This window comes from Bacillus rossius, chromosome 6 (genome assembly GCF_032445375.1).
Source record: "Bacillus rossius redtenbacheri isolate Brsri chromosome 6, Brsri_v3, whole genome shotgun sequence".
Taxonomy (NCBI): domain Eukaryota; kingdom Metazoa; phylum Arthropoda; class Insecta; order Phasmatodea; family Bacillidae; genus Bacillus; species Bacillus rossius.
Genome location: NC_086334.1, coordinates 63,371,511 through 63,390,912, shown reverse-complemented (window position 1 = coordinate 63,390,912; position 19,402 = coordinate 63,371,511). Strand labels below are relative to the sequence as shown.

At 38.6% G+C, this 19,402-nt stretch overlaps 1 protein-coding gene across 2 annotated transcripts; it reads left to right on the top strand.

Moving 5' to 3' along the window:
- The first annotated feature begins 753 nt into the window (after window positions 1-753).
- On the top strand, window positions 754-19,113 carry LOC134533257 (charged multivesicular body protein 2b-B). 2 transcript variants are annotated; one of them, XM_063370689.1, is made up of 5 exons: window positions 754-881; window positions 7,200-7,291; window positions 9,147-9,263; window positions 15,843-16,023; window positions 17,011-19,113. In XM_063370689.1, the coding sequence occupies exons 1-5, from the start codon at window positions 842-844 to the stop codon at window positions 17,223-17,225; spliced, it is 645 nt and encodes a 214-aa protein (XP_063226759.1). In that variant the 5' UTR covers window positions 754-841; the 3' UTR covers window positions 17,226-19,113. The 2 variants fall into 2 exon arrangements, with proteins under 2 accessions (XP_063226759.1, XP_063226760.1); XM_063370690.1 differs by having other exon boundaries at window positions 779-881; window positions 7,205-7,291.
- Window positions 19,114-19,402: the final 289 nt, after the last annotated feature.

Here is a 19,402-nt window from a genome sequence, read left to right as displayed (position 1 = left end):
GTGGCATCACGACCTTTGCGGACCAGAGGGAGCACCGGCGGTTGGCGTCAAAGTTAAGCGGCTGGGTTAGGCCGTACTCCTTAAAAGAACCATTAACTTGACGTCGTCCGGCCGAAGGCCATCTAAAGCCCGACCTGCACCCGCCAGTATCCGACCCTGCTAACGGAACGCACCCCTAGCCATGGCCCACCCGAGTCTGCAGTGGTTTTGGCAAAGACGGTCTTATTCATGTTCTTAAGCAAGGACCTTGGTTCTTAAGCAAGTGTCTTAGTGACTATGAAACAAGCTTATGCGATGGTGTTCTCAAGAAACGACTATGATAAAAGAGAATGCCCTCTCGGAAATAAGAAATATGGGTCTATGATAAGATGGTCTTCATCAAGATTGTATTGCTTGCGATCTCTTGAGACAATCCCAAGCAACGTCTGTGACACATAATTATTTTAATAAGAATGCATATAAGAATTTCTTGACGAAGTACTTGCTTAAGACATACGTATGTTTACCATCATATGTATACCTGTTATAAGAGTTTACATTAATTTTTTTGACCAAACGAAAGAATACAAGTTTACATTTATTCATCGTAATTTTTTGTAATTTTCTGATTATACTATTATACCTAATGCATATTTAATTTAATTTTTCCTTCCGGTTTCTTTCTTACAATAAAATCTTTATTCCAGAATTATATATCGTTCTTTCTTTCTATTGATATAATGTAGACATTGACAAATCCTCATGTTAACCACGTTGGTTACACTTGCTGTGGCATTGAGTTTTGTTTTCTCAGTTCGTCGGGAAATTAATCTTGTAAATTTTTGGTAAAAATTGCAATGGAATGATGTTTAATTTTTTTGGGAAAACACCTACACCTGAAGGTACGTCGCTTTTCATTTTAGTAACGATGTTTTAGACATTACATTGTTATTAATTTCTTTATGTTTTTGAAGCATTTGGTTATACATTATTTAATATAAAATCTTTTCCTTGAATTAATTAAATTTATGTTGTAGTAAATTACACACTTTCACCGCTATTAGGTAAATATGTAGTTGAGCGGTATTTGCGAAAACAAAAAGTTAAAAATCCGAAAATACCTTTATTAGACGCTCTTCAACTTCCTCTTTTCATTAAAAGCGGCGGAGGTAAGAAATTCCAAATACTTTAGGAGATATCGAATTTTTAAATTTCATCAAATGTAGTTGAGCGGTATTTGCGAAAAAAAATGTTAAAAGTCAGAAAATATCTTTATTAGATGCTCTTCAACTTCCTCTTTTCATTAAAAGCGGCGGAGATAAGAAATGAAGATGCAAAGGTGACAGAAGAACGTAAAGAGATTAACACACAGGCTTGCTGAGGATCATGGGAGTGAATGAGGGAAAATGTGAGAGGGACAAGGGAACTTAAGTTGAAGCTGAAAGGTTTGGAAGTGTAACCCCCTCTTTTGCCTGGCCGGGTCAGTAAGCACTAATAGGGACCAAGCAGAAGGCTGGATTGATTACAGTAATAAAACCTAGGCTGATGGTATTAGTTTATAATATTCAGTTAAACAAGAAAAATATACACAGTAAATATTCCACATCAGAAAAAGGCATTAATTCATTTACAGACTCCAACAGTCTTAAGATCATATAAAGACACATAATAAAATAGAATAATCAATGGGGGTCAAGGTCTCAAGCAAAGAGGGCATACAGGCCGTTCCCCTCCAATACAAAACCTCCTGCCTCACAAATTCTGGAACCACCTGCCCCCGTCGTCCGGTGCACCGGTTACACCACACCACTTAACCCCATTAAAAATCTCATAAAAATATTTAAATTACTCTGTTCAGGTACTATTAAACACATTAATATCATACACATTAGGTCACTGGTATATTCACATTAATAAATATATTTTTAGCACCAAAAGATAGAGAGTTACTGAGCATTTAAGAATGTACCTGCATTTGTTCTAAAACAAATTATAATAAAACACCAATTTTGGTAAAATCCTTCAAGCTGGACTGGCAATATAGTCTATACCTACTATGTACTTTGTAATCACAATATAATGCCACAGAACATTTATAAAATTAATAATCACCTTACAAGTATTATAGTTATACCTAACCAAGAAAACAAATGTTTCCTTAGTTCACTATTTCCTTTTACGAATTTACTTTATAAAGTTCAACAAGGGTGAGCACCAATAAATATAATAAATATAATTTAAATGCCAACAGAATATAATTAACTTTACTTCAGCAGGAAAGGGGAATTTTTACAAACTACTCATCCTATTTGTGTGGCAAACCTGTCTAAGCCTCAGCATTACCTAATCACCAGATTCACAGCCGAATTGTTAGTCAGCAGCAAAAAATGCAACAACAAAAAAAGGCGACTCCACGTAGTGGTAATTCAGAGCACAACTCCACGAGACAAAAAAAAGAATATTAATTCTGAGGAAAACGTACACATACCTAGACTCCCAATTAAGAGAGAAATAAATCTTCGATAGATCCACAGAAATAAAAATGCCAACACTTACAGTTTGAAGGAACACTGATCTATGAAGAAAAATCAAATTTCCCCCAGCAATTCACAGAAGTCTTGGAGAAGAGGCCCCATTCTCTCCAGCCGCTGACATGCCTTGAAATTGCCGCGCTGACGTCATCACAGCTGCACTGATTTCACAAAACTTCTATTCGTAGACTCCGCCTTCTACTTGAATATCCAAGCTGGTAGAAAATGGTATCCTCGTAGCAGGACTCTTCATATCTTCATTCGCCATGAAAAACTCTCTCTGCAGTAGACTTCCCTCTTGTCCTCTGCAAATAATATTATTACAACTTCTCGTACCCCGACGTGTAGATTTATAGGAGCAAAACGTTTTATTCTCATGATCAGTGCAATACTCCGACGCAGTTCGGCTTCATTTTTTTCTCCACTTGCTTACTCATAATCACAATCCCTCGTGAAACTAATGCTGATTGAATTAATAACTCTCGTTAGCTAATCAATGAAAGGTGAACCTCTATTCTGTTGTACCGTTGTCTCGGGCGCTAAGCTGAATTTTCATTTTAAAACGGCCAGTCATTTGTTGCGTAGGCTTCTTACAGTTAACCCTCTTTTACTCCTACTCCAACTCTTCTCTCCAGTAGGTACGACATTACTCCTTGAGGCAACTCGCATCAACTTTCTCGACCAGCTGTCTCATACCAACAGCCTAACACATGGCCACTACTACCAATTCCTTCTCCCCAGCGCTAAATTCCCTCGCGTACCAACTGCACAAATACTAGCGCTCGCGCGTCATAAACACACCAGATCGCAACGCCGCACGACAAAACCAGCAACTAACCAGACCGCCGTGCGCGCTTGCACACAGATAGTGTGCACGACTGCGCCCGTGCCTCGATCACACACAAAACCTAAGCAAACAAAACGTGGCACTCAAAAGAGTGTCACAGAAGGATAAAGTAGGTGAGGTGATAAACTCCTTGCCTCTGAATAGAAAAAATATGGGTATTTTTTACAACAGTCCATTTTATGTGGAAAATAACATTTAAATATCATAATTTTTGAGCACTATTATCTGGAAGTTTGAAGTACTTACGTTATTTAGACAAGCTTCCAAGGCCTTCGGGCACTATCAGAACCCCTCGCGTGGGGGGGGGGGGGGGGGGGGGATTTATTAAAAAAGTAAATTAAATATTAACTAAAAAGTAGAAAATGAAATTATATATTAAAACCTAAAAAAAAAAAAAAACTTTCATTGTTTCATGAACTCAAATCTTTAATTTACAAGTTATTTGTTCAACACCGACAGAATGAACTTCAACTCTGTGTAATGTAATTTTTTAATAAGCTTAAAATAAGAATTAAGTAATAAACAAAACCAATTATTTTAATGAAATAAAAGCGTGGGATGCTCTCTTCTCTCATTTGCATAATGACTCTGTTCTAAAGAATTGCCATTAGTGGTCGAAAATTTAAACTACTGATATAAAGCGTATGTTGCTCTCTTCTTTCATTTTCATAATGACTATCCTAACAAATAGATATTAGTGATAGAAAATTTAAGACAACTGATATCAAGCACCTCAGAGTTTTGTTTCATTAAAATTAATTGTTTTGTTTATTACTTGATTCTTGATTTTCATTTAGAGCTTATTAAAAAAATTACGCTATATAAGATTCATAGTTCATTCTGTCGCTGTTGAACAAATTACTTAAACTTAAAGAATTTTTTTTACATTTTAGTGCATAAAACAATGAAAGTCTATTTTTTAGTGTTTTAAAATAAAATTTTATTCTATTTTTCAAATTAAAAGTTGCACTTCAATATATAGATGTTTAGTTTTTCACTAAGTTATAATAGTAGCAGTGGTTTTTATGGCATATATTACCTAGAACTTTGCAAAAAATTACTACAAGATTTATTGAATGTCACCATTGGCTCTTGATTGCTTTCATTTCGGCTGGCTATAATTGGGTAGTGGTTAATATGGTAAATATGTAGTGTAGCTGTATTTGCGAAAAAAAAATATTAAAAATCCGAAAATACTTTTATTATATGCTGTTTCACTTCCTCTTTTCATTAAACCCGGCGGAGATAAGAAATTCCAAATACTTTAGGAGATATAGCCGTTTTTATTTTGCAATACAAGACCTGTGCTATCATTTAACCGTAGCAATTTTTTTTATTTTGCAGTGTGTTTGTGAATGCCTAATTAATTAAAATGGTCGATTATGTCAGGTTAGTTACATTATAAATACTTTCAAACTAAGCGGACATTAAAAATAATATGAATTAATTTTAATGGTTGTTTAGTTTTAAAGTATTTATAATGTAACTGACCTGACCTAACAAACCGGGACAAAGGATGAACAGTAGGAACTCATGTAATTTTTTTTTTTTACTTATTGCTTGCGCAACAATATCCAAATAACAAATAAAACATTAAAATTTGAAACGTTTAAACTCACCTAAGTTAGAGGCGGGTAAACAATGGTGAATGCCGCAAGAAAAAAAATTTCATATTGTAAACAAGAAACAATGATGGATGCCGCATGAATGCACAGGTATTGTGATGAAAATTAAAAAAATTTGATATCTCCTAAAGTGTTTGGAATTTCTTATCTCAGCCGGGTGTAATGAAAAGAGGAAGTTAAAGAGCATAGAATAAAAGTATTTTCAGAATGTTTTAATTTTTTTAACAAATATCGCCCAACTATGAAAAGTAAAAAAATCAATATCTCCTAAAGTATTTGGAATTTCTTATCTCCGCTGGGTTTAATGAAAAGAGGAAGTAAAAGAGCATATACTTAATAAAAGTATTTTCGGATTTTTAACATTTTTTGTTCGCAAATACCGCTACTCTACATATTTACCAAAATACAATTATGTGAGTGAGTGCTTTTCAGTACTGGCCAGGGATGTGTAATCATCTAATCTCAGTAAAATAAACCAAGGGTGAATAATTTAGAACTGAGAAAGAATAACCTCCAAAATAGGGAGAAAAGTTAGTGAGATTTGGTTTGTAAAATAAAATCTTATAGGTAAACAAAACTAATCAAGTGGAAGGGTGAATTTTTTTCAGAAATTTATTTAATAGTACTAAGCATAACTATTAATCTACTCACATATATAATAAGAAAATTGATACCTGTATTATAAATTTCAAATTAAGATGTGATTGTTTCAAAAATCTACCAAATAATTTAGCTCTCTGTAAATAAGTGTAAAGGGGAGAAGTTTCAATTTAATCATTCTGGTCATATTATCCAATTAAATGGAAGTGGAAATGTCAGAAATGACAAAATATTTAAATTAAAGTTATGCTGTCGCAAAGGGGATTCAGATTTTCGGATATTCGTACTTGGCTTTATACCTAGGGCGCCACCACATGTGTTACGGGCATGTGGACCTGGCGATACTGTTCTCAGGGCCGTGATGTCGCCCGTGTGCAACGAGGCCCGTTCCCCCCCAGTATAAATAAAAACCACGTAATTACATCTCCTCTCAGCGGGGGTCACGCTATTTATTAGAACACTTATAAGGTAGGCTCTTGAAGGCGGCCCACACGCCTCAGTCCTCTCCCCGCGTGGCCACGTGCACTAAAGACACTGATATTTTAATTAAATAAAACTTAAATAAAAAATTCTACTGCCCGAGGTAAGTCCTGAAGTTAAAGAAAATAATTTATATAAATTAAACAGCCAAATGGACGTGGATCAGTACTAGTGGAGAGCAGCAGACGACGGGCAGGTGAAGCTCCTTGCCTCGGGCAGCGACGGCGACCGACTCTTCTGGTGCGCCCTCGAGGCGGGTCCACCACTCACGTCCGCCCAACGGCTGTTAACATGTATTTAATTAAAGCATGCCACCAGAAAAGGAATGATCCTACATAAGCCCTTAATTAAATTAGCCTACCGGCTGAAAACAATAAATGTTCGTCCTCGCTCGGCATCGCTTGGGAGCGGAGCACTGACGTCACACCGGTGGGCGCGGGCCGACACGCACACACACGCACACACACGTACACCACGGCTGGTGGTTTGAAGCGCCAGGGTCATAGAGGGTGGTGGTGGGAGGAGGGGGCCTGCAAGGGCGACACGTGAGGCATATCAGGCCTAGGGAGCGCGTAGCCCCGGTCGACGTCAGTTAAATGCAAACGTATGTGTTAAAATCACAAATTTTCAAATAACCTATCTCAGAAAATGAAAAAAAAAATAAAAGAGTGATTTCGTCAAGGTAATAGGTATATCTCCGAACACACTAAAATGAGAGTTACATAATGGGCGTATTTCAATTATATTTAAAATTAATCATTATTACTTTTTAAATAGTAAGAGGCGCAGTGGTCGAGTGGTTAGAACATTCAACCCCATTGGAATTATTTCCAAATATGTCTTACAGTGGTGCAATATCGGCAATATCGTGAAGTTGCTACGAGTGAAGCCGCGAGTTGTAAGCTAATTAATGTGATTTAAAATGATGAAGGGATACTATTTAAATTTACATCATAAAATAAATATTTACTCTTGCTTTATATATCAGCTATCCAGATGTGTGAACATTTTGCAAATTTGATTGTGTATCAGTGCTTCATGCTTCATGTGCTTCATGTTTGTTTTGAGTGGACAGTGTCGGACGCCCTGCGTGGGCGTGGGCGTGTGGAAGGGTGTGACGGGGCCTGTGGCTTGCAGAGCAGCAGCGGGACAATGACCGGGCGCTCAGGAAGGTGGGCCGCGACATGGAGCGCGAGCAGCGCTCCCTCGAGCGGGAGGAGAAGAAGCTGGTGAGGGGCCGACCCCAGCTGCTTGTCTGTCTTCCTTTCCACTCACAGCATGCCACATCTAGAGGAGCAGTTCCCAAACCCACTAGTGGGTCGCGACTCGATCATAAAACTATCAGAAACCATTGAATAAACCATCTGAAAAGATAAGAAAAATTGAAGCAAACTGAATTGTGTGCAAACACATATCTAATGTTAAATAAATAACAGTTTTTCTACAAAGTGCTTATATTTTGTCAACCATTTTAAAATCAGAACACATATTGTTTATCAATAATCAATTGGTATCTTAAAAAAAGTATATATATGTGCAATATTTGATGGTAAATTATATTTATACATAAGGAAGGGATACGATACAAATAAGGTTTTTTTACTCCACCATGGACCGATAGACCATGGAGGTATTCCTATAAGGAAAGGTGGGTTGCCAGCTGAAAAAGTTTGGGAACCACTGATCCAGAGGATTAATAACTGTCTCATTAATTGTTAGAGCTGTAAAAGGTCTTTAATGTGTCCATGTCGGATTATTGAAGTTAAACTTCTTTGGGCGCGATGGGAGTAATATTTCAAGGCGGAATCTTGATGCAACGTTTTCGTGAAACATTGTTGTGAAACGTTTTTGATGCGAAAAAGGATAGAGAATGGGTACTTGGCCAAAGAGATCTAAAGAGATCAGTATGCTATATACATTGCTGGGTTCATTTTTGTTCTCCTCTTTGTGCAATGATTTGTCTCCCGCCTAAAAAAAATAGAACCAGGAGAATTGTTTTAAATTAAATGCTATTGTACTGTACATTTATTTTTCTCTGGTATTCCAGTTAAAACTACATTTACATTTAAAAAAAAAGAGCACATGTAACTCAGTAGGCTACATGTGGTACAAGTGAAACTGCATCAGGACAGCCCTGAACACTTTGCCTGTGGGGCATGAGATAGTTTTGGAGGGGAGGGAGCGCAGCATTATGGCTGCACACATTTTCAGATACACGTGAATATTTACTCATCCAGCTACTCTTAACTTCACCTCTTTTATTTGATGGTCCCATTGGTGTGGTACGAATGTGGCCGGGAGCCCAAGTGGAACGCACACTCCAACATGACTCGTACTGTACATCGATGACTGATTGTTCTAATTACGTAATACCAGCTGCAGATATGGAAGCAGAGATCCCTTCACTGTCGTCTAAAGCTTTCAATGTATTGCCATACGACATGAATCCATTCATTGCTCATATAATTTAAATTTTCTGCTGTGTAAAATTTTGGGTAGCCTATAGTTTTGAACAAGTTGGCCATCGGTATGATTGTTTTGGAACGCATATCCTTACTGTATTGTATCTGAGGTAACCACTTTTTTTTATGAAATAAATGCTTACGCCATAATGATCTGAAAAGGTATTAAGGGCTAAAATTTGTGTTTAATTTATGCAGATTCTGGTATTGTATTTATATTGCCACAGTTTCTTAATGTTGTACAGTAAAACTCTTTTAAGAAAATCCCACTTAAGGAAATGTCCAGTAAAATAAGTATAAAAAATTTAGAACTAGATGTGTAAACACATACAACTTTACCCTTTTAATAAAACTTCTCTGTTAATAAGTCTAATTTTCTTAGTACCTTGAGAAACTTCTTAACAGGTATTCACAGGAACTATTTAACTTAAAACTGAACAGTGTAGTCAGTCACTTGTTATGGATCTTGGTGATATAAAATGTGCCCTGGGTCCAGCTAGTACATCACCTGGTAGAAGTGTGAAACACAGTGCTCACATTGAGGTATGGGGTAAGTTGTTCTGCTCAAAGGCAAGGGGGAGAATGGGAAGTGCTCTGGCAAGGGTCGCTGTGTGATGTGCAGGAAATGGAGATAAAGAAGATGGCAAAGGAAGGCAACAGGGAAGGCTGCACCATCCTGGCCAAGCAGTTGGTACAACTGCGCAAGCAGAAGGCACGCTCGCTCGCCGCAGGCAGCAAAGTGAGTTCTTGCGATCCTTTAGGGACCTGTAGCACACCTATTACAACTGATAATGTCTCGTCGTATTTGCTGAGAGAACACTTTTAGTGAGGAAAATTTAATGCTTTCAGAGTAATTGGGTTGAACTATATATAGGTAGTTTGCCTTTACAGTACAACTTCAATAATATGTACTGTAGGTCTGTGTATATTGATTTTCTTCACACTAAACATTACACCACACTGATAAGTTTTGGAATTTTTTTTCAAAGTTTTTGTGGTTAGTTAATTTATGTTTTGAAATAAACCATTCATTTTAAAAATGGTTTTAAATGGAGCGATTGACCGTGCATAATCATGCTTTGAATCAATAGAAATGACAGTTAATTGGTACAATCTAGGCTGAGAAATGAATGTGCTAGTATTGGAATTACAATTTATATTATTTATATGCATGTGTACGATACATTTAGAATCGTTAGGTGATAGTATGTGTTTGTCAGACATTTCAAATAGTAACCTATTTTTACTTTGATATAAATACTGCTTATGATCTTATGAGGCATATTGAAAGTGATTGGTATGCCCTCAAAAAGCAAGCTCATGGGTCTAAATTGTCTGGCATCGTTGTTTGTAAATGAATGGCTCTATAAATAGACAGTGGTAATGAAATTTGTAATTTTAATTTGTACTATGTGATAAAATTATTTGTAATTATAAAATGGCATTGAAACTAAGAATATTGCTACATTAATTAATTTGGATTTAATTTCACCATGAAAATACACTACTGGACTAAGGCTTGCATATTTATTTCTCCGTAAGTTTATGTAAAATAAATATTTTGACTAATGTTTAACTTGATGTAAGTTTTTGGACATACGCCATTGCTAAGAACTTTTTCTGTTGAAGAAAAACTAATAAATAAAATAAATAAATAAAAATAAAAATAAAAAATACTCAAAAAAAGATACAAAAAACACACAAAATTAAGCAAACAATTGCTGTTGTCAACAAGGATATGAACACCACAAAATATTCCGAAACAGGAATATGGTCAGCAAACAAAGAAAAAACAAAGAAAAATGTACTAAGAGAACGAAAAAATCCCCACAAATGATGACAACACAAAAATATTGAAACCCAAAATAATTCAGCACAACAGTTGAAGCGAGACAAAAAAACATGACAAAACGAAAAAACAAACAAATACAATAGTTTTACCTAAACAGAAACAAGCGACGTTTCGGGAACTGCTATCTGCTCCCGTCCTCAACGTTTATATGGTGTGCTCCCGTTTAACGTTTATATGGGTCCATGCAGTTAGGCATATAACCAGAAAAATGTTTTACCTACTTACTGTTTACTTGGAAGGATGTGCAAAAATATTTTTGTAAAACAAAATCTTGAATTAACAAACATATTTTGCGCAGCATTCAAATCAATAAATAGCAGTTCTCAATACAATGATATTTTCAACAAACATGAAAAACTACAAGTTCAAACCTAATTAAAGAATTTAATTTTTAATAAAATGCTAGAAATGAAGGGCTGACCAAGGTATTAGGCACTAAAATTATTTAAAAATACTTTATTATCTGTCCAATATACTGCAATAATGTTATTAAAACAAATAATATATAATTTGTGAAGAATATGTTTGTTGCCAAAATTTTGTCATTAGCATTATAATATTGTTACGAACATTGACAGAACCACAACGGGCCCCAGGTTCAGAGCTGGCTGGCAGCCCCGCACGGCCACTGATGTCACGCGCCGTCCATTGACGTAGGGGCATGCCATGCGTGCATGGTCAGATTATAAGGGTCCTCCCTATCTCCCTTCCTCCTTTCGCTCCCCGCGCACCGTTTGGCCTCAGGCCATTGTTAATTACCCTTTTAGTGGGTTTCCTGAGGCAGTTGCGCATAGTGGAGCAAATAAGCACAGCCTTTCTGGACTTATTGTGTGTTGGGTCAGCATAAAGTGACGCGACACTTCCAACTTAACCAGTCGGTTCCATAGAGGCTACCAAGAGTATAAAAGCAGCGACATCGGCCACCGCGAGAATTCTGGGTGAATTCCGAGCAAAGAGAGGAGCAGCGGAGAGTGTCTCCCCCTCGGGGAGTGATTATAGCGATATCCATGCGAACAGCGAGAGGTGAAGAGGGCAAGTGGCCCTTGCTGAGCGAACTGGATCTGTCGGGAGGCGATACCTGCGAGTGAAGGCCTGGCGAGCCAGTCGGGTGTGAAGAATGATAGTTGGGAACTGTACTGCGGCATGGTGTGGGTTGAGTGAGTGAAGGAAGCGGACAGAAGAGCGAGCCACTGTCGAACCAAGCTCCAGTGTAAAGTGTTAATGTTTCAATGAACAGTGTAAGATTAATTGTTTTGGACAGAGATCTTGAGTGTATTAATTCAATTTATGGTGTAGACATTAGTAATAAATAAAACTGAACCACAAACCTAGTTTTCTCCACACGCTATACTAATAAAATTTTGTTATCAGAAGTGGAATACCCCTAATTAGTATATTTAGTATAGTTTTTTTACTAAAATGAAATAAGTAAAACATTATTACAACTTTATTTATTTGAGAATTGAGTTATTTTAGTAACTGTAATTAGTTTTGAGTGTTGTAGTTGTAGTGGTAGTAAAGTTAGTGTTAGATTTTAGTAGGGAAAATTAGTGTAGTAGGACAGTAGTTAGTGATAGGCTGGTAGTGTATGTGGACATGAAAGATGGCGGCCGAAGAACTTAAAAACATAATGGTTTTCTTGGCTGAAATGAATAATAAAATAGAGGAAATGAAGAAGGCTCAGGAGGAGATGAATAAAATTGATAATAGCCAAGAAGGAATGAAGAAAGAAATGAAGAACTGCCAAGAAGAGGTGAAGAATGCTATGAAGAATGAGATAGAGGACTTCAAGAACCAAGATAAAATAAAGAAGAAAATCAATGAAACCAGCATCCAGTTGGCAGGCAAAGTGCAGAGTTTGGAGCAGAATCTTGCACAACAAGAACAGCAACTTGCCCGACAGGAAAAACAGTTAATTAAACTTGAACAGGCAATCGAACGGCGTGTAGAAGCTGTGACTGAGGAGTTCCATCGGATGATTAAGGAAACTAAAGCTGCTGCAAACCGGAATTGTAACTCTGAGGATGTTAAGGTGGAGGGCTCTTTCAGTGGCCACACAAAATTCAATCCACCACCTTCGATGGTCAGACTTCTGGAAAGTGTACAGAAGACAGTTTGAAGCAGCTGCAGAAGTAAATGGCTGAGGCGAGCAAGAAAAGGCTACGGCACTCGTCTTGGTCCTGCGAGGATTTCCTCTAGAGCTGCTGCAGAAAATACCAGTTCCAGATCAGAAAGAATATGGAATATTAGTAGAGGCCCTTGAGCTGATGTATGGCGATCGACACATGGGCGAGGTGTATAGAACAGCACTGAAGACACGTCAACAGAGATCTTCAGAAACCCTCCAAGAATTCGAAGCTGATATTGAGAGACTCGTGCACATCGCCTACCCAGAAGCACCAACAGAGTTCCGCCAGCAGCTAGCAACTAGTACTCAGAGATGCGGAGGTTCAGCAAACTCTTCATTTGGCCCGGCACAAGAAGAGCTGCGAGGCCTTGGTTCATGCTCTGGAAATGGAGGCAGCATGCAGTGCCTCAAGAAACACAAGCTTCAGGACAAAGAGAGCTGGGCTGGAGCCCTACAATGGAGAAAATGCCAGAAGCACCACTAATGAAGGAGATATTCTCAGGGCATTGAAGAAGCTGCTGAATAATACTCCAGTAAACTATATCAGAAGAATAGGACGATGCCCGCGGTGCTTCGTCTGTAATGAACCAGGATACATTCAGTGGAACTGTCCGACATGCAGGAAGACATCGTAGCAGTATGATTGTTGGATAGAACACAGGAGAGCCAAATTCACAGCAATGCAGATGCCCTCTCCCAAAGACCTTGCAAGGTAGACTGTAACAATTGCAAAGGGTGGAGAAAAATGAGGGAATTGCAGATGTTCGGTGTATGATAACTAATGGGAAAGGTAAATGGGATAATTCCAGCTTGAAAGCGGAGCAGTGGCAAGATCCTGACTTGGCAACCATTATAAGCTGGCTAGAGAGTGGTACTGGATGTCCAGTATGGCATGAGATCTCCAGTGACTGACGGGCTGTGAAAGCTTACTGGGCACAGTGGGATTGCCTGAGGATGGTGAATGGGCTGCTATGATGGCGTGGGAGAGTCCAAATGGAAAGATAGTTACCATGCAAATACTTCCAAAGAGTCTAATGGTAGAAGTGTTTAAAGAAATCCATGATGGTACCTCTGGTGGTCATCTAGGGGTGAACAAAACTCTAACCAAGATCCGTCAACGCTACTATTGGTTGAGGTGTCGCCAGGATGTGGAGACTTGGTGTAGACAATACAAAGCATTCTTAGCTAAAAAAGGCCACAACACCAGAGTCGTGGGAAAATGAGGGCCTACCATATAAGATATATCTTTGAAAGGATAGCCATTGACATCGCAGGACCTTTTTCGAAGACTAAAGATGATAACCGGTGTATTCTGGCAGCAATGGATTACTTCAGTAAGGGGGCAGAGGCTTATAAACTTCCTAACCAAGAAGCCACTACCATTGCGAATGCAGTAGTCAGCAACTTAATTTGTAGATTTGGGGTACCAGTCGAGCTCCACTCAGACTAAGGCTGCAATTTCGAGTCGACAATACTTCAGGAGGTGTGTCGGTTACTGGGAATAAATAAAACCAGGACTACAGCCGTACATCCTCAGTCCGATGGCATGGTGGAGAGGTTCAACAAAACTCTCAAGGAACACCTTGCCAAAGTTGTGGCAGAGCATCAACAGGATTGGGATCAACAGATCGAGTTTTTCCTGAAGGCATATAGGGCTGCCATCCATGACTCCACTGGGCTGACCCCTCCGAGTATTCTTTTTGGACAGGAGTTGGGGCTGCCCTGTGATTGTGATGTCAAGTTCAGTCGTCCTCGCAGGGAGCCGACCAGCACCACTGATACGTGATTCGTCTAGAGGAGTGAATGATGCTGATACATGAAGAAGCCCGCAAAAATCTTTGATTCGTGATGAATGGAATGAAGACGAGTTATGACCTGAAGTCTAACCGGATTTCAGGAGGGTGATTTGGTGTGGCTGTACAACCCGCCACGAAGGAAGGCAAGGTGCCCTAAGCTTTCAGCAGCGTGGGAAGACCTGTATGGTGTTAAAGCAGCTAAGTAATGTGGTCTACCACATCCAGAGAGGAAAGAAGGGACGGATGAAAATGGTATATTTGGACCGATTAAGGGATTATGCCGAAACAGATGCATTACCTGTTCAGGACAAACAGGTTTAAGGAGGGGGCAGTGTTATGAATGCAGGCAGGTCTGCGACGCACGCCAGGTTCGGAGCTGGCTGGCGGCCCTGCACGGCCACTGATGTAAGGCATGCCACGCGTGCCTGGCCGGATTACAAGGGTCCTCGCTACCCTCTGCCCCTACCCCAAATACTAAATTTACTACAGTAGTCAAAAATTAACCAAAACAAGTCAGAAGTAAATATATAATAAAAAATAAAATATTTGAATATTCATTGTTTCATTATTATAAAAGTGTTTCTCGTACCTAAATTGTGTCATAAAAGTGAACAATAAAACATTTAGTCAATTAAATAAGAGTTTTTAAATGATTAACTTTTGTATTATGATATAATGAACAATCCTCAGACATTTAAAATGTATATGATTTTCAGTAAATTCGTATTTTAAGATGCATTTTTTACACACACAATAATAGTTAGTCTACCTATGATTGATGTGTGTTCATTCATTGTATAAGGGTATTCAGTGTGACCTACATACTTTACTAGTCATCGTTATCTAGTTTCATTTCCAAAGATACCAGTTTATCTTTAACAAATCTCGGTAGTGAACTTATTCAATTTCATTCTAATGTGTCGTAAACATCATGTACGTGTATTCTCTGCAATAAACTGTTGCCCAGTTACAGTACTAAAGCACGTGGTAGGTTTTTATTTTATTTTAAATATTGATATACAGTTGCTTGGTTTCTGGGTTGAAGCCGCGGTGGAGGTGAAGATATCACCGACTTTCGGTCGACCTTGCATTCGCCATCAACAGAGGTTCTTGGAAATTCTCCTGCCTTAAAATACTTTTGCCTGAGTGGGGAGTGTTTCCTGATTGGCTGCAGCTGTGGGTCAAACAGAGCCATCCTTCTTGTGGTTGGTTGGTTGGTTGTTTTGACCCACAGCTTCATCCAGACAAGAAACTTTACTCTTTCAAACAAGAGTATTTATAAGCAGGAGAATTTTCAAGAACCTGAGTAGGTAACTGCTCCCTGATAATGGCTACTGCTAGGTCGACCGAAACATCTGTGAAATCTTCACCTCAGATTCTGCTACAACCCAGAAACCAAGCAGCTCAGACAATGGCCGCGAAATCCTGTATTTGCAATAGCCCTGCATGTTGTAATTCAGGTAACACATATCTTGTTAGTGAAACGGGGAGTCACCTTGTATGCAGTGCTCGCTAGAGTGACCCAGCGTGGCCCCTGCACAGGTCCGCAGCATCGGCTTCCAGAACAAGGCCATGGGCGCGAACGCAAAGCTGGCTGGCGCGATGGGCACCACGTCCAAGACCATGGCAGACATGAACACCATCATGAAGCCAGAGAAGATCGCTGCTGACATGAGGGCGTTCGGGCAGGCCGCCATGAAGATGGAGATGACGGAGGAGATGAGTGCGTCCTGCTTCTTCCTGTTCGCTGTTCCATACACTACCTACTCAATTGAAGAGTGGTTCATAGCAGATCCTGCAAAATACCACTTAATACCCTGTCCGGATCAAATGGAATTTGCCTTAAAATGCATTAGTACAAGTTGATATGGGTAAAACTATAAAATAGATGTTTTTCTTTATGAATAATTTTTTCTCCTACAGTTTAATCTTAGTTATATTAATTTATACATAGACTAAGTTTTTAACCTATGAACTAACGTAGGATTAGCAAATCAAAGTTTTTTTTTATCCCATCCGGATTAACCAGATGTCTTGACGAGAAGGGTCTGGATTAGTTAATCTTACCTTAAATTGCAGTTTGCATTTTAATGGTCTCTTTCCAAAGCATAATATCTGCTATTCGCACTGTCCTTGTGTCTCTGTGCTTTCTGTTGCCAGACACACCCAGAGAGTACTAAAACTTTATAATTTAATGAAAAATTTTGTAATTGATGCAAAATATGAGTAATTATAAGGAAAATTTGGAATGAGAATATTGGAAACACATTTTCTTGGTGGATTACATCAAGAGCATTATCTGATAATATTGCATTCGTAATTTTAAGAAAACCTAACTGAGAGACACCATCTTTATTTAAACCATTTTTGCCATCAAGATCTTTTATTAAATTTAATATAAAAATTTGGATGTTTGACTATAGTACATGATCAATGAAATGACCTATTATTGATAGGGACCGACTGCTCCAAGTACGTAGTTTCTCCTGTGAAATAATAATTTTGCTTTATAATTGATACTTTTTCTTTCAGAATTTATAAATATGTAGCAATACTGTCAAAAGACATTATTTTAAGGGCTTAGATAAAACAGGAAACAGTAAAATTCAAAGAAATATTAAAACTTATCAGTGGCACGCAGACTAAGAATGTGAATGCTTGCAAGCCGGCAGTGGGGGTCACGGTGGACGGTGGAATGTGCGTTGCGCAGTGAACGACGTGCTGGACGACGTGTTCGACGAGTCCGGGGACGAGGAGGAGGGCGACCGGATCATGAACCAGGTGCTGGACGAGATCGGCATCGAGGTGTCGGGCAAGATGGCGGCGGCGCCGGCTGCTCACCGCGGCCGGCTGGGCGAGGACGCCGCCTCGCGCCTGCCCACGGACGCTGAGCTGGAGGCGCAGCTGGCCAAGCTGCGGGCGTAGGCGGCACGGCACGTCCGGCTGATACTCTTCCCACAGTTGTCTGAGTGCAGTACGCCCCCGATTATCCGCGAAGTTAAGTGCCAGGGCCACCGCGGATCGTGAAAATCGTGGATGATCCGCAAAAGAGCCGAAAATGGGAAACAAAAAAAGGAAACATTAATTTCAACTTAAAAATCTAAACATTTATGTACAGTAAAAGTTACTATTAACTGTAAAAAAAATTTTAATGATGCTAAAATTTTAGTATTTTACTGAATAATTAACATACAATACATTTCAGTAATGTAAACATTAAAGTGCTCAACCATACGACTAGAAACAAAGTGCGACAGAGACAAAAATAGCAGCGCATGTCAGCCTACTGCGTGAGTTCCGAGAAGGCCTGTGGCGTTTTACTGTATACTGCACACAATACACTCGTCAGTAGAGGTCAAATTTGCTCAATTGTAATAAAATACAGATTTACACATGTGCTTTATTTTTTCATAGCATGCGGCTATGCGCGGATAATAGGGAGTTTACTGTACTCCACGGCACACCATTCATTAAACCATCTCAATTCTGGCTACGTAACTGCTTTTTAATTATACGAAGCATTTTATAGTTTATTTCTGATGGTAGCTTTAACAAATTGTATTATATATATATTTTTTGCGCTATGGCAAGCTACACACTTGACATCTTTCTTAGGTAAGCTCTTGCTAGTGTAAAAATGTACTATATGAATAATCATACTAGTAAATCCAGTTATTTTTTCTGTAATCTCATTAAAATGTTTCTCATCAGTTGTCTTTTGTATCAAGAATAAAGGACTTAGCTTGTGGCCTTCATAACATTGTCAGTCTGTTTGCGTCCAGTTTTGCTTTTCCAGTCATCATGATTGATAATATTTATTACCATCCATTTCCATCATGTTTATTATTGTTTTTGGAACATTTTAGTGTGTTTGAAAAAATTTCATTATTGTTAATTATTGTTGATGTGTTATATACATATATTTTTAAATACATATATATATTTTTTAATGTAATATATTTGTATTATTATTTTTCTCTGAATGCTAAAATAAATTAGTCTGTCATTATTGTGCTAAAAATATCAAATAATAGTTTTCATGTTTTTGTCTTAACAGTAGAATTCTATATATGTTTTTTGCAGGAAAAATTTTAAAAATAATTTTATATATTTAATGTGTACAATTTGATGAGATAGTTTGTAAATGCTGCAATGAGGTTGTTGGTTTGTGTGTAGTACACAAGAGAATTAATATTTTGATGTGACATCATGTGATTTGGAACAGTATTTCATCATACACATATAAAAAGATCTTGAGATATGAACTGTATTTTGTAAGATATGCATTTGCACACACATTTTTATTTATTACACCCTCAGTCAAAGTAAACTATAAGCCATTTATATGAGACTTAAAATATTTTTGGTAAAACCCATAGAAAGGTTTTAATATTTAAACTGTAATTTTGTACATGTGTATATAGAGGTTTGCTCTTCCAACAATGATTGGTGAGTAGTATTTGTCATCCATATATCATTGCTTGTTTAAAAAGTTTCGTGTTTGGAAAAAATGAAATATGTCTGTGGCGGTACATCTATCGCGCTACGCCCACCACCTGGCTATCAGCACCGTCTGTCCCGTCGGTGTTTGTACACCCCTGGGCCAGAAGGCAGCGCACCCTCCAGGAGTCCCGTTAGCCGGGATGCCAAGTGGATTATCACCCCTCCTCCGTGCGGGCTAGCAGGCTGGCGAGGAGGAAAGAAGACAGAGTTCCATTCTGTCTCTCGCCGCGACCAGGTTGTTGTGCACTGTAGAAACATGCAAATTTGTTAGCGCACTCGACGGCGCAAATAAATAATGTGCAACAGTAAACCTATTGATTATTTAAGCATGGCCTACCTGCCCCTCCCAAATAATCAGTAGCTTCTCGGCTACAGTGGTGACCCCGATGTGATTGGGGCAAGGCTAGTATGCGTTCCGAAATAAGTGTCACGCGATATTCGTGTTTTGCGTAATATAAGCAACCTGTTGCACAGCACGTTACGTGCGTCGCACGTCGCCCGAAAGGCACATCGCCCGCGCCGTACGTCATCTGCGTCGCACGTCATCCGCATCGCACATCATCCGCGTCGCAAGTCATCTGCACTATGAGATTGCAACC

Excerpts from the sequence above, each read along its gene's own strand:
- LOC134533257 (XM_063370689.1), top strand. The coding sequence starts at position 842 with ATGATGTTTAATTTTTTTGGGAAAACACCTACACCTGAAG. Across the intron at positions 7,292-9,146 it reads AGCGGGAGGAGAAGAAGCTG|GAAATGGAGATAAAGAAGAT; the intron begins GTGAGGGGCCGA and ends TGTGATGTGCAG. Across the intron at positions 9,264-15,842 it reads CGCTCGCCGCAGGCAGCAAA|GTCCGCAGCATCGGCTTCCA; the intron begins GTGAGTTCTTGC and ends GCCCCTGCACAG.